Source organism: Culex quinquefasciatus, chromosome 3, assembly GCF_015732765.1.
Source record: "Culex quinquefasciatus strain JHB chromosome 3, VPISU_Cqui_1.0_pri_paternal, whole genome shotgun sequence".
NCBI classification, from domain to species: domain Eukaryota; kingdom Metazoa; phylum Arthropoda; class Insecta; order Diptera; family Culicidae; genus Culex; species Culex quinquefasciatus.
The window spans coordinates 45199840-45214764 of NC_051863.1; the positions used below are offsets into that span (position 1 = coordinate 45199840).

The following is a 14925-nucleotide window of genomic DNA, read 5'->3' on the forward strand; positions in this document are numbered from 1 at the left end:
AAACAACTGGTTAAATTTGCATCCCGCACAAAGACACTCACTTTGACTCAGCTTAATTGATGAACCGGACTCTTGGGTAGCCCAAAATGGCTACCAACCGGCGATTACTATAATTTGCACCACAGTCTTCAATTATTTTGAACTCGTCGGTGGCATTTTTTATTATGTATATGGTGATCAATCGGGACGTTTGTGTCTCCAGGGCAGAACGTCCTACTCGAGGAAGTAAATTCGCAACCCGGCAGCAGGTTTGCGGATTAATCTTCCGAGTAACGCTAATGATCGGTATAACTAAATCGCGACCCTCGTCATTTCTTTGCAGGTTTCCTTCTGGGCTTTGCCACCTCGCTGGAGCTGTACATGGCCCTTCGCGTGATCATCGGCTTCGCCTCGATGTCGGTGGCGGTGGTGAGTTTCGTGCTGGTCGTGGAACTCGTCAGTGGCCGCTATCGGACCGTGGTCGGTATCCTGAACATCCTGCCGGTGGCCATTTCGTACGTGCTGGCTGCGGGGATTGCGTACTTTACCCGCGATTGGCGGTTGATGCAGTTCATCATTACGATTCCGGGTGCGATGCTGCTCAGCATCTGGTACTGGCTGCCGGAGTCACCTCGTTGGCTGCTGGCCAAGGGCAGGATCGATGAGTTGAAGCTGATCATCGATCGGGCAGCCAAAACGAACGGGTTCCGGCTACCGGAGGGATACGAGAAGACGCTCGCCTCGCCGGATCAAGACAGTGCCGAGGAGGTCGTGTCCATCTTTGATCTGTTCCGGATGAAGTTCCTGCGGACTACGCTGGTCATGCTGGTGGTTTGGTTTGGCATCGTGCTGATTTACTTTGGAATTACGTTGCACCTGAGCAATCTCGGAGGGGATATCTATCTGAATACGGTGAGTTATCAAGATTCAGGTGATCGAGCGGGCACTTTGATGTGCGTTAACCATAACCTCTCAAATTATAGTTTTTCCTAGTCATCTCATCTCCAATAGTTCCAATCTAATAGACATGCCGTGCCTCCAAATTTCCGTCACACCTAATACAAATCTAATTAAGCGCAACTATCAAAACTAATATCGCACCTGATCGATCCAACGCCGTTCTAGAAGTCGAGCCTCCATAACCCACCACCCACAAAGTTTACGGTTTCGCTTGGAAAAGCTAGGCTCACATCGTTCTTTCTTCTTTTTCTACCCAGGTCCTTGCCGGCTCGGTGGAATCGATCGCAATCTGCCTCAGCATCGTGGTCGTGTTGAAGCTGGGATTACGTGTTAATTTATTCCTGTACATGGTCGTTGCCGGCATCTCGTGCATCGTGATGAATTTCGTCCCGGACGGCAATCTCTGGGTGATTATCACGCTCGCAATGATAGGTAAGTTTTATGGGCTTTTTGAATGTGGTGATGAGAAAGAAGGGATAAGGAGAGGGGGAAGGTACATCAGAAGAAGTCAGGTGGGACAGCGTAAAAGTATTAAGGAGAGTAGAAAGGGACCCACCTAACCTCAATCGTGTAAGGCTAACGTGAACCGTGACCGAGCGTGGGAATCCACATAAAATTTGGGAAAGATTGAAAATTTTGTGAGTTGTCCCCAATTATTTTTTTGAATTGTTGTTTATCCAATAGAAAATTTTAAATTTTAGAAGTACCGGAAACCGGGGTAACATTGATAGAATTTTAATTTATTTTTGGAATGTTTTTCAACTGGTAAGGGTTTTCTTAAGACTACTATTTTTTAAACATGAACTGGGGTTGGCCACACAAGGTCCATTATGTTTACGTCGAATGTACCATCGCTAAGGTTGCTGATATAGTTTTTAACAAAAAAAATCAATGTTTATATTTAGTTAACTTAGTTTATAATCTTTTTAACTAAATACATATGAATTTTAGAAAAATTGCAAAAATGTCAGAATTTTGCCTGAAATTTGTTAAAAATAGTTTTGGTTATAAAATATAAAACGATTAATATTGCATTTTAAACTGCATGCGAAGCACGAATCAAAAGTTTTCATATTTCGTATGAATTATGTTCTACTGAAAATGCCTTCAAATTTGGATTTTTTTTTTATTATGTTTCAAAAACACACAGTTTTGTATTATTCATTAAATTCGTTTACCTTCTCCTAATGGAAAATTGTCCGAAGAATCCGAAAATGCATTCCGTTTTCCGATTTGAAATCATGTTCATTGAGAAAATCATGACACTTTGAGAATATGAAAATAATGCTATTCATCAACGTTTTCTTAATTATAGTAAACTAACTTTTTAAACTTCTCAAAATTTAATGAAAACTTCTTCTAGAAGTACCTTGAACCATTCTCTACCCCGGTCATGATTCCATACAATTCCGTACGTATTTTTTATGTACTCTTCATTTTGCGAAAAAATTTCAAACCTAGCAAAGTCTCCCCGTTTTACGATATTTAAGAGAGGCCGTTTTGAATGCTCATGTAAAATGGCCCTTTGACCCATCTATAAAGTAATTTTGTATTTTTTACAAATTAAATTTTAAGCTTTCCTGTGACTTTTTTTTTATTTTTTGTAATGATCAAAAGAATAATGTATCCATGCTTTGATCCCAAATTATAAGAAATAAACATTTTGCTTATCGAATTTGGTCAAAATTTCATCACATATTTTTAAAAATGAGTTTTAAAACGTATTTGCTCTTAAAAACCTCCAGTCTCGGGATTACAACTCATGACATATGGGTTGCTTATCTAAGTGACCAACATCTGGTTCTGGCAGAACCAAATTTATTTTTTTCGAGATTTCCAAAAAAGTGTCCACGTGGTTTATGGATGGTCCCATATCAAAAATATTAATAAAAATCCATTTCCGATTTCGTTGGATAATTGTTCAGGTTTTTGTCGAAGATTCAATAACATTTGGCAAAGCTGCCAATCAATGTGAGCTCTATACTAAATCATAGCTTAAAAGTTGTCGTTTTAGATCCTCTAAAACACGAATGAAATTAAAATTTTCAAAAAAGTGATTTTGCGATTTTGTGTATTAACATAAATAACAAAAAACATTTTTTAAAGTGTATTTCGGACTAAATTTTAACCACAAGCATCCACAAATTTGTAGAAGATTAGATTTTTTTCGTTTTAAGCCTGCTTTATCAACATTTCTGTAAAAATCGAAATAGGGTAGAGGACCCAGAAATCGCCCACTTTATAGTGGCAATCTAGGAAATTTGATGAGAACTTGATGACAATTTATGGTTTTTGGTTCTATTTGTTGTAGAACGTTGATAAACTATTTGATTTTAAGTTTCCACAAGGTTTTTATCATTTTCATGTTCATTTTTGATAAAATTTTGCGTTTTGATAAAGTGCTCTGAGGAGCCTATTTTCGCCCCCCCTAAATCCAATTTTCGCCCACCCTTGGAACCAGTTTTCGCCCACGACAAAAATCAAGAAATCAAATGAAATGATGACACAAAGCTAAGCAAATATGGTCTCCTATTGATACACAACATGTTCCCGAAGCCAAATTTCATTGATTTGCACATATTTTGTCGTACATATTATAAATTGAGGTTCAAAAAATCCTAACAGTTTTTTTTTTCAGATATCCTACTTATTTTGAGATTCTCTGTCTATTATAACTAAAACCAAAACATTTTCTCACTCGTTAAAAAAATATGACTAAATCAAAATTTGTGATAGAACTCATGTGTCCCTGTTCACCCAAGATAAGGGCACACAGTTACAATTAGCTCCATGTTGTTGTTGATTTTGTTAGGGGAGCTTCAACCCTATGGGTCATTTGCTCCCGAATTGACTCAATATAAAACATCGAGTACCTCTTAATAAAAATATTAAAGCACATGTAAAACTACTTCTCCATCCTCTGCTTAATTTGTTCTCCTTTTTACAACATTTGAACCAAAACCCCTTATGAATGAAAGTAATTAAAATGATTATTTAACCTTTAAAAATAATCTAGAATGTTCCAAATATATTTTCAAGCACATTTCGCTGCGATTAGAAAAGTTTTTATGGTAAACGAAAACTGGTTCTAGATAAAATCTTAAAACACAATACTAGATTTCGCCCTGGTCGAAAATTGGATCGAATGTTTTTTCATGACCCCAGAAATCGCCCAATTTATTTTATTGAAATAACCTTTGGTATACGTTTAAAACAGGTAAATCACTAGATTTTCATGAAATTCAGACATACAGTGAACTAATGAATTATTCATTCACATTATTTTCGGACAAAATGAATTGTTTTCCCTCATTAACATTATTACCCGCTGTAGTCTAAATTGACAAAAATTTGGCGGCTGCAGTAAGGCTTTTTTGAAAGGCTTATAAAAACTTAATAAACAATAGAAATTCATTAGGAAAGTTTCAATAAGTACTAGAAATGAATGAATATGTAAACCTTCATAATAAATTCAACCAAAAAACGGTATGAGTTTGCTAAATACAGATTAAATCCAGTAGGTGGGCGAAAACTGAAGCAGGGCGAAAACTGGAGCAGGGCGAAAACTGGAGCAGGGCGAAAACTGGGTCCTCTACCCTACGGACAAAAATAAATAAATTTCAAATTTCAAACCTGATTTTCGTAATTTAGAAATTATTGTAAAATGCTTTGGGCGCATTATAGTTATGCTACCATAAAAAAATGCTTAATATCATTGAATTCTTATACATTTATTTTTGCATAAACTTTTACGTCTTTACAAATCTGTAATGCCTAACATTCAAAATTTGTTACAATATTAAAATATTTTGTTTAGATTGAAATTGCAAAAATAATATACAATCTAATATGAATAGTTTACAAGTTTTTTTTCTATGAAAATTTGAACTGTAGTCAATTATTTCCATTAAAAAACCAGAGGGCTTATTTTTTGGAGGAAATTTTGACAAAATCTTAAAGTAAAATGTTATTGGGTAATTCTCTACCAACTCACACGAAATCGGGAAAAGTGGCCCCGACCCCTCTTTGATTTGCGTGAAACTTTGTCCTAAGGGGTAACTTTTGTCCCTGATCACGAAACCGAGTTCCGTTTTTTGATATCTCGTGACGGAGGGGCGGTTCGACCCCTTCCATTTTTGAACATGCGAAAAAGAGGTGTTTTTCAACAATTTGCAGCCTGAAACGGTGAATCACAACAAAAAAAGGTATAGGTAAAAAAAAAAAATAAATTGTTTTTCATAACACATATTATTTATTATTTACAAACTTATTTAACCTTCTCTTAAAAGAAAATTATCCAAAAATTTCGAAAATGCATTCCGTTTTCCGATTCAAAATCATGTTCATTGAGAAAATCATGAAACTTTCAGAAAATTAAAATATTGACTTCCATCGACATTTTCTTAACTATTCTTAACTAACATTTGTATGAAATGTTCTTTTTGAGGCATGTGTTCAATTCTTCTACGGTCAGTATGTTTCTAAACCATTCCGTTCTTTTTTTTTATTTTTCTCTGCATTTTGCGGAAAAATCTGAAACCTATCAAAGTCACCCCTTTTTAACGTTAATTTTGTTGTAATTTTGTTATAATTTTGTTGTAATTTTGTTCTAACTTTGTTGTTATTTTGTTGTTATTTTTTTGTAATTTTGAAGTTATTCTGCTGTATTTTTCATGTAATTTTGTTATAATATTGTTGTATATTTGTTGTAACTGCGTTGTAATTTGTTGTTATTTGTTGAAATTTGTTGTAATTATGTTGCAATTTTTGTTGTAATTTTTTGTTATTTTATTGTTATTTTGATGTAATTTTATTATATTTTTTGTATGTTTTGTGTTATATTGTTCTCATTTTGTTTTAATTTTGTTATAATGCTGTTGTAATTTTGAATTTTATTGTATTTTTTGTTATAATTTTGTTTTAATTTTTTTATAATTTTGTTGTAATTTTGTAGTCAGTTTATAGTTTTTTGTTGCAATTCTTTTGTATTTTGGTAGCAATTTTGTAGTTATTTTAAAGTAGTTTTGCTGTAACTTTTTTGTAATCTTGTTTTATTTATTTTTTTGTAATTTTGTTGTAGTTTTGTTGTAATTTTGTTGTCATTTTGTTGTCATTTTGCTGTGATTTAATGGTAATTTTGAGTCGGTGATGAGATAGAAATTTGGTGTCAAAGGGACTTTTATGTAAAATTAGACGCCTGATTTGATGGCGTACTCAGAATTCCGAATAAACGTATTTTTCATCGAAAAAAACACTAAAAAAGTTTTAAAAATTCTCCCATTTTCCGTTACTCGACTGTAAATTTTTTTGGAACATGTCATTTTATGGGAAATTTAATGTACTTTTCGAATCTACATTGTCTCAGAGGGGTCATTTTTTCATTTAGAACAAAATTTTTCATTTTAAAATTTCGTGTTTTTTCTAACTTTGCAGGGTTATTTTTTAGAGTGTAACAATGTTCTACAAAGTTGTAGAGCAGACAATTACAAAAATTTGATATATAGACATAAGGGGTTTGCTTATAAACATCACGAGTTATCGCGATTTTACAAAAAAAAGTTTTGAAAAAGTTACTTTTTGCGTTTCTCTTTGTTTCGTCGTCCGTGTCTGTCGCGAGTGACCATGAATGGCCATGATCGATGACGACCAACTTTTTCAATTCGCGATAACTCGTGATGTTTATAAGCAAACCCCTTATGTCTATATATCAAAATTTTTGTAATTGTCTGTTCTACAACTTTGTAGAACATTGTTACACTCTAAAAAATAACCCTGCAAAGTTAGAAAAAACACGAAATTTTAAAATTAAAAATTTTGTTCTAAATGAAAAAATGACCCTTCTGAGACAATGTAGATTCGAAAAGTACATTAAATTTCCCATAAAATGACATGTTCCAAAAATTTTTACAGTCGAGTAACGGAAAATGGGAGAATTTTTAAAACTTTTTTAGTGTTTTTTTTCGATGAAAAATACGTTTTTTCGGAATTCTGAGTACGCCATCAAATCGGGCGTCTAATTTTCTATAAAAGTCCCTTTGACACCAAATTTATATCTCATCACCGTTTCAGGCTGCAAATTATAGAAAAACACCTCTTTTTTCGCATGATCAAAAATGAAAGGGATCGTACCGCCCCTCCGTCACGAGATATCAAAAAACGGACCTCGGATTCGTGATCAGGGACAAAAGTTACCCCTTAGGACAAAGTTTCACGCAAATCGAAGAGGGGTCGGGGCAACTGCTGTGTGAGTTGGCGGAGAATTACCCTATTTCAAATTGTTAGCCTTATGTTTAACAAACAAAATTAAACTAACACAAATTGTTGCGTACCTTCGCTTGGACCCGTTCCTCGCGTAGAATAAAAGACCAACTTTCGGTACGCTCTATCGACATACTTCCCACGGGAGAAGAACACGCTGGAACATCTAAAGCGAAAGCTTTCGGGCAATCGCGCGGGCTTGAAACTGACGACAAAATGGTTGAAGAGGAGAGAAGTAGCAAGAACACAAAAAAAAACTTTCCCGATTCAACGCCCCCACCTGTCACAGACGTGACACTGCTTTCCATCCTAATTAATTAATTACGTAACCTCGGGAAAATCTCAGTCAAGTAGCTGCTGGAAAGGTGAGGAGACGATGCATAGTTTTCGTTTTGGGGTTTTGGGTAGTCTTTGTGGCAAGTCATTTAGGGGCGGTGAATTCAACATTAATTTTGCCCCACTTTTTGGTCCTTGTTCTCATCAATAGTTAAGTGCGCCGTGGGAGCCTGTAACGCGATTATCCCGACGTTCACTGCCTACCAATATCCAACGACGATGCGCAATCTGGGAGTTGGCGCGGGAAACTTTGCTGCCGGGATTGCCCTCATCATCGTGCCGTACCTCTGGCTACTGGTAAGTTTTACGAATGCATTCATTGCTTATAGAGATTGACGCAAATTTAAATCTCTGAACGAAAAATCCTGGCAATGGTTACACACACATTTAAAACTAATCTTCTGTTCTGTTTTTAAAGTCTGAAGTCTAACATTTTCAAACGACATAACAAATTTAAAAAATCCGTTGTGGTCAATGAAAACAGTAAAAATTAGTTTACTCAAATGCAGTCAATTTAAATATATGTACACGTGAGACCTTGCAGCTCACCTGCCATATCCATTACATTATTTTATCAGCAAAAGCTAAACAGCTGTGCTTGTCAGCGTTGGAAGATTCCCTATATAAGGTATGACTGTGCTAGTAGTAGTAACTACAAAACCCTTCTTACCATTGCCGAGATCGTGCTCCATGCTCCATATCGATACCTTGTCTTGAATAATAATCAGCTGTAATTAATTCAACTGATTTAGTTTCATGCAATTAATTTCAATGATTGTTCAGAGTTTAGCACTAGACCTTCTCCAGCCAGGATAGGAGGGAAAATCACGTATGGCACCTATAGTCCTTTCAATTCTACATGGTCCACAAACCACACAGCTGACATATTACACATATTGAACAAACTCAACCAACCCCACCATTCATTCCAGAATGAGACATTAATTGAATCAAACCGGCTAGGGACCAAACGAGAAGCCATTCAGATGTGCCTAGAATCTATAGACTGCCACCACATTAATCCTACCCCCATAATCCTATCCTCGCTCTCTTGCTCTGTCTTCCAGGAACACACTGACCAGTACCTGCCGATTACGGTGATGGGAGTGTTCAGCATAATCGGCGGTCTGTCGCTGATCGTGCTCAAGGACAAGCTCAGCCAGAAGCACCGGCAACGGCAACGCAGCGGCAGTGGCAGCGTCTCCGGAAGTGTCGTCACGCGGTCCACCGACGATGAGACGAGGTGAGTTTTGGGATGCTGATTTGCTTTAGTACTCTAATTTGATTTAATTCGATACATATCTGCAGTTTTCCGAAATTTCAAATCAAAGTTTCCTCAAAAAATCAGGAAACAGAAATAAGTTGTAGACAATTCAGAAATATTTGTATAACGATGATTTATGCAATTTCAATAATGAAAAACGTAACTTAATTGTTTGGAGCCTTCTTCACATTCATATAGTGAATACAAAATTACATCATCCATCAATCTTTCATGAGATCTGAACCTGAATCTGAGAACGATGGGTCACATGACAGATCCGGACAACGCTTTTTTTCAAAATATCTGAGATCCGGCCTCTATAAAGTGTTTAAATAACACTTGAGCAATTCCAGCTCAAATCAGGAATTTTTCTGGTACTTTTGTACCCGACCCTCTCCGATTTCAATGAAACTTTGTAGACATGTTATCCTAGGCCTATATAGGTCATTTTTGTGTATATGGAGCCGATAGCACTCAAAAATAACATTTGAAAAGGGCGTAAGTTATTAAGATATTTTTGTATTCTGTAATTTAAAAATTACTATATCTCGAAGCTGTTGCATCGTATCACAAAGTGGTCAAAGACAAACATATAGGAAATTGGACGGGCTTTCTGAAAAAATACACTGAAACAAAAATACATGCCACTTCTATGAGATTTTTTGATTTTTAAGTTTAAAAGTTAAATTTCAAGGTGATGTTACGATTTTTTTCGTTCAAAATTTTTGAGGAAATAGGCTAAGATATTATAAAAAGACTCACGAAAAATGCAGGATGGTGTGTCTCTCCTAAAAAAAATATAAAAATCATTTACTAAAACTGATTTTAGTGGTCTGAACGTCAAAATTTTTAAAAACCGATAGTGGGAATCGATTCCCCAGACAATTTTACATAAAAGCCTCCATATTGACCACTGTCTTAAGACCAATCCATGGGAAGATACAGCGGTTTTAAAAATAAAAATGTTGAAAAAATTGGTTTTTCTGGTGGTGTTGGGCAATTTCTATAAGACAGTTTAGATTTTTCAGTCTCGTAATTATTTTTACCAGAAGGCTCGTCCCATTTCCCATAAGTTTGCCTTTGACTGCTTTTCAAATGGATGAAGTTCATAGAAGTGGCGTGTATTTTTGTTTCAGTGTATTTTTTTCAGAAAGCCCGTTCAATTTTCTATAAGTTTGTCTTTGACCACTTTTTGATACGATGCAACGGCTTCGAGATACAGTAATTTTTAAATTGCAAAATACAAAAATATTTAAATAAATTACGCCCTTCTCAAATGTTATTTTCGAGTACTATAGGCTCCATATACACAAAAATGGCTTATATAGGCCTAGGATAACATGTCTACAAAGTTTCATTGAAATCGGAGAGGGTCGGGTACAAAAGTACCAGAAAAATTCCTGATTTGAGCTGGAATTGCTCACTTAAGTGCTTATTATTTTTGATAGGGTTGTCAGATCTTCAATGTTTTTTTCTCATTTGAATGGTCTTTTAATTGTCTAACTAACGATTCCGAAAAAAGTTCTCTAATTGGGCTCGAAATTCTTCTGGGGTTTCTTAACCAAAATAATTAGGCCAGTTTTCTTTTTTTTGCCCACAAGGATGACCTACCTTGTGCTAGGATGGTCTAAAAAATGGACATTTTTGTAAATTTTCACAAAAACCACAATCAACACAACAAAACTTTAATTTTCAAAAATATAATATCTGGGTAACGTACTGGTCGACACCTCCAGTTTTATGATGTTTTTCGATTGGGGTGAAATTTCTCGAGTAATGCGATAACAATTTTTTCAGACATAGACGCTTTGGTCCAGACACGGTCCAAACGCCATTAAATGTTTTGATACGACTTTTTAAAATGTTAGGCTTGATTTTTTAAATTCGAAACTATTTTTCCTTGCAAGACTAACTAATCACCTTTCATTTGCGTCCAAGACAGCTAAAATCGGATGAAATGGTGTGAGGTTATGATCCTTAGAAAAAAAATGGATGAAGTGAAAATTTACGAAAATTACCATTTTTTGGGACCAACCTAGCACAGCGTTCGTCACCCTAATGGCCACACAAAAAAATACGGGTACAATTATTTTTGCCAAGGAACCCCCAGAAAAATTGTGCTCTTTTCAAATGGAGCAACTCTCTACGAAATCGACCGATTTCGACCATTTTTATTTTTTGTATTTTTTTTATTTGGCTCAAACTTTGTGGGGGCCTTCCCTCTGATTAAAGAAGCTATTTTGTGTCTTTGGTTCACCCATACAAGTCTCCATACAATTTTGGCTGCTGCTCATACAAAAATGGTACGTAAATATTCAAACAGCTGTAGCTTATGAGTGAATTTTCTGATCTTTTTGGTGTCTTTGGAAAAGTTGTGGGTATTAATGAGGACTATTGAGAAATAAATAAGTACACGGAAAAAAATTGCAGATTCTTTAATCAACTTTTTTCACAAAAACTCAATTTCCAAAAATACGTATGTTTTTATTTTCGGGATTTTTTGATACGTTTTAGGGGAAACAAATCCGCAACTTTTGAGCTATAGAGAAACATGGTCAAAAAATCTGCCGCCGAGTTATACATTTTTGAAAAAATAGTGATTTTTGGAAAAAAATAAAATTTTATTTTTTTTATGTATGATTGAATTTGCAATCGAAAAGTACTCAACAGATTTTTTGATAAAGGGCTCCGTTTTCAAGATATAGCCACCAAAAGTTTGATTTTAACGAAATATTTGCAGTTTTCTGATTTTTAAAAATAGTGACCATATGTGACCATTTCTAAAAATATTGTTTTAGAAAAGTTCAGAAAATTTGCTATAAAATTGTTAAAGAGACATTGAAGATTGGACCTCTGGTTGCTAAGATACAGCGGCTTAAAGAAAAAGAAACAGGAAAATTGCAGTTTTCGCAGTCTTACCCAAACAGCCCATAATTTTCTATTGTCGATATCTCAGCAACGAATGGTCCGATTTTCAATGTTGAAACATTCGTGAAAATGTTCGACCTTTTCGAAAAAAATATGTTTTTTTTAATCAAGACTAGCATTTTAAATGGGTGTAATATTCGATGTTTGGCCCTTTTAAAATGTTAGTCATGATTTAAAAATATTCAAAATTCGTTCCAAACTTCTCAAATTTTGTTCTTGATATTAGAAGTTTCAAAGATTCAAAAAAGTAGGATGCTTAACACCTTATGTCAATAAAAATGCCGTGTGCAAAAATACAAAACATAATATGTGCCGGATCCGACCCCTGGGCAGTAGGTTGGACATGTTTGGTTTGGGGCTTCTTAGGGGAAATTCTCGTATCTTTGGCAGGTTAAGCTCTCGCTCCTAACTCCATCCAATTTGCTGATTTTCACTATTTAAACAACTAATTTTGCAAAACTTTTGGTAGAAACTTGCTTGCTCACTTCTTATTGAGCTATTTATCACTCGATTTCAGTTGAAAACGCTTTTAATTAGCTTTAATTGCATGTCAAAGTTCTGACCTGCCAACATTAGAGGCACGCTGGAATTAGATGCTGTTCCCCTAGTTAAAAAAAGTTACACTTTAAAAAAGTCCAAATCTGAAGTTTTGTTTCCAAAGAACCAATAAACCATTTTTTTTTTTGCTTTCTGAGTGTTTTTAAAACCGCCTTGAGTGAGGGGTATTCTCACTTACTATTTCAAAAGGTCGTATGTACGTACATATGAAACTCATGGCGCATCGGTTGTTTTGAAAAGTAATCTAATATTCGAAAACACCTGAAAGGCGAAAAGATACAAATGTTTATTTTACCTTTTCAAAATTTTACACACACAAAAAATATTGCGCAAAAAAATCATATTTTTGGATGTGTTTCAGATGACAAAAAATTGCATCTTTTGCATCAAGTTGGTCAAAATTAATTTTTCAGTGGTGCTAGTTTTTCGAAAAAAAAACTCTATTTTTTGAAACGTGAAAAAGTCGAAAACCCGTTTTAATTATATTTTTAGATGTAAAATCAAATTTTCAATCAAACAGTACTTTACATAAAATTTAATGTAAAGGAAACTTGGTCATACTTCTAAGGAAATAAAAGCAATGGTTTTCCACCCAAAAAAATGAAATTTAGGTGGCTTTAACTTGATGGTGCACGATATCTTATTATATGTAATTTAAATTATGATTCATAATTTGATTTGGCATTTCAAAATAAAGTTCTAAAGTTTTAAATTGTCAACTCTGCCAAATGAATTTTCACCAAACTGTGTCATAAACGGAAAAAGTCCAATTTTGGAAGGTTGAAATTGACACCAAACAAGGTTGAACATTACCTCTTTTTATGATTAATTTTACTTTAAAAATGGGTAAACATTTGAACCTGATGAAAATTCATCTGAAACTGATTTTTTTCTGTGTAGCTCAAAGATGCCAATTTTGTAATTTTAAAATATAAAAATAGTCGTTTCAACAAAGGTTAATTTGAGCAATTCTATATTCTGTGTAAAATTAGAATTAATAAAAATGGGTAAAATATTTTGGAGTGCATCTTTTTCTGAGAAGTCTCACAGCTTCATAGCTCAAAATATGACATTTTTGTCATCTAAAACATGTAAAATAGATTTTTCCAAAAATGTTAATTTATTGTGTTAAAAAAAATGCCCATTTTGGGAGAATTGCTCATATCGGAAGCCTCACTGTATCGCTGTATCTCACCACGGCAAGTTGTTACACCTGAGTTGAGCACCAATTCCCCACAGACAGTCGTCATTCAGGGGCAATCAGTGCTGCTGCTGGTGCTGCTCGCAACCTGCCCCGAAATTGGTTGGCTCTTATTTCATTGCCGGCGCTCAACCAACCACATTCATCTCGCTCAATTCTATTCTACTTCTACTTTCAGGCGCATTGAGAAACACTTCCCCAGGGACCAAGCTGAAAATGGAATAAGCAACATCGGATTTGCGCAGAACGAGAGCATATTCCTCTGAAGAGGCCGTTGGACGACCGCAACGATGAACGATTTGAATACCTTTTTATGATGAATGAGTACAAGAAAACTTAATTTTAGCATGTCTAATACGAGCAAAGTGAACGAATTGAGTTTCGAGGAGCAGCAAGTGAAGATGAGCAATTGCCAAGGTGCGCGCGCCTAATTCATTCAGGTGCACCACCAATTGGTCACGGTTGAAGCACGTGGCGTTAGCTAGGTGTAGAGTAACTCTAGGATGTATGTTCCACCAGTAGGTAATGTGGACTGTATTTGGAACCGGCTAGCTGGTAAAAAAAACTCATGTAAGGCACGACACCGGTCCCCTAGTTCTACGAATGCAAAGTGAAAAAAAAGATTACCGCTGACCACGTGTTGAACGCCAGCAGCTGATATTATGACACTGCGGGCACTCAATAAAGTGGGCCCACCCCAAGCGGAAGCCGAGCTCCCCGTAATGGGTTTGGGGGTGTGATAATGAAGTGAAATAGCTCTTTAGTTTTGTACAGTTTTCTTGATTAGACACATAGTGTAAGCATGCATTACAGGGCCTAGTATAGTGCCGAAACCGGGCACGTAATCACGACAGTATTTACGATAGTCGCATGTAGGAAGCTAAGAATTTCTATTGTAGATATACACATCCCTTTTTTAAACTGATTACAACAAACATTACATTTATTTATACTACGAGTTCATATGTTCTCAAATCATGTCCGAAATTCCTTAAATTTACCCTGATGGGGCAAAAACAATGACTTTGGCTAACGTCATAATTCAAAATCCGAACGATTTGTAACGCTATATAAAAACGTAACTGAACGTAAGCTTAAGGTGTTTGGTGCCTTCCTCACATTCATAAAGTCAATACATTAAGTCAATACAGCAACATTCCTTAACGGGACCATCCATAAACCACGTGGACACTTTAGGGGGGGTGGGGGGGGGGGTATGGCGAATGTCCACAATCCATACAAAAAAGTTTATTTTTGTATGGACAATTGTCCACGAGGGGGGGGGGGGGGTAACAGAATCCCAAAAAAGTGTCTACGTGGTTTATGGATGTTCCCTAACATGTTTAACAAATCAACTTTATTGGTCTAGTAAAAACCTGTCCAACGATAGTTCGAATGGAAGATTCGGACAATATTGCTATCAAAATATCTAAGATTCCCT

The 14925-nt window shown here is 35.5% G+C and overlaps 1 protein-coding gene across 1 annotated transcript in view; it reads left to right on the forward strand.

Moving 5' to 3' along the window:
- LOC6053670 (organic cation transporter protein) overlaps positions 1-14434 on the forward strand; it is a 59550-nt gene extending 45116 nt beyond the window's left edge. The window contains exons 3-7 of the mRNA XM_038262933.1: positions 323-891; positions 1197-1371; positions 7685-7830; positions 8601-8776; positions 13663-14434. Of these exons, the coding sequence (XP_038118861.1) occupies positions 323-891; positions 1197-1371; positions 7685-7830; positions 8601-8776; positions 13663-13750 (1154 nt within the window). The 3' untranslated portion in view covers positions 13751-14434. The remainder of the gene's footprint in view (positions 1-322; positions 892-1196; positions 1372-7684; positions 7831-8600; positions 8777-13662) is intronic.
- Positions 14435-14925: the final 491 nt, after the last annotated feature.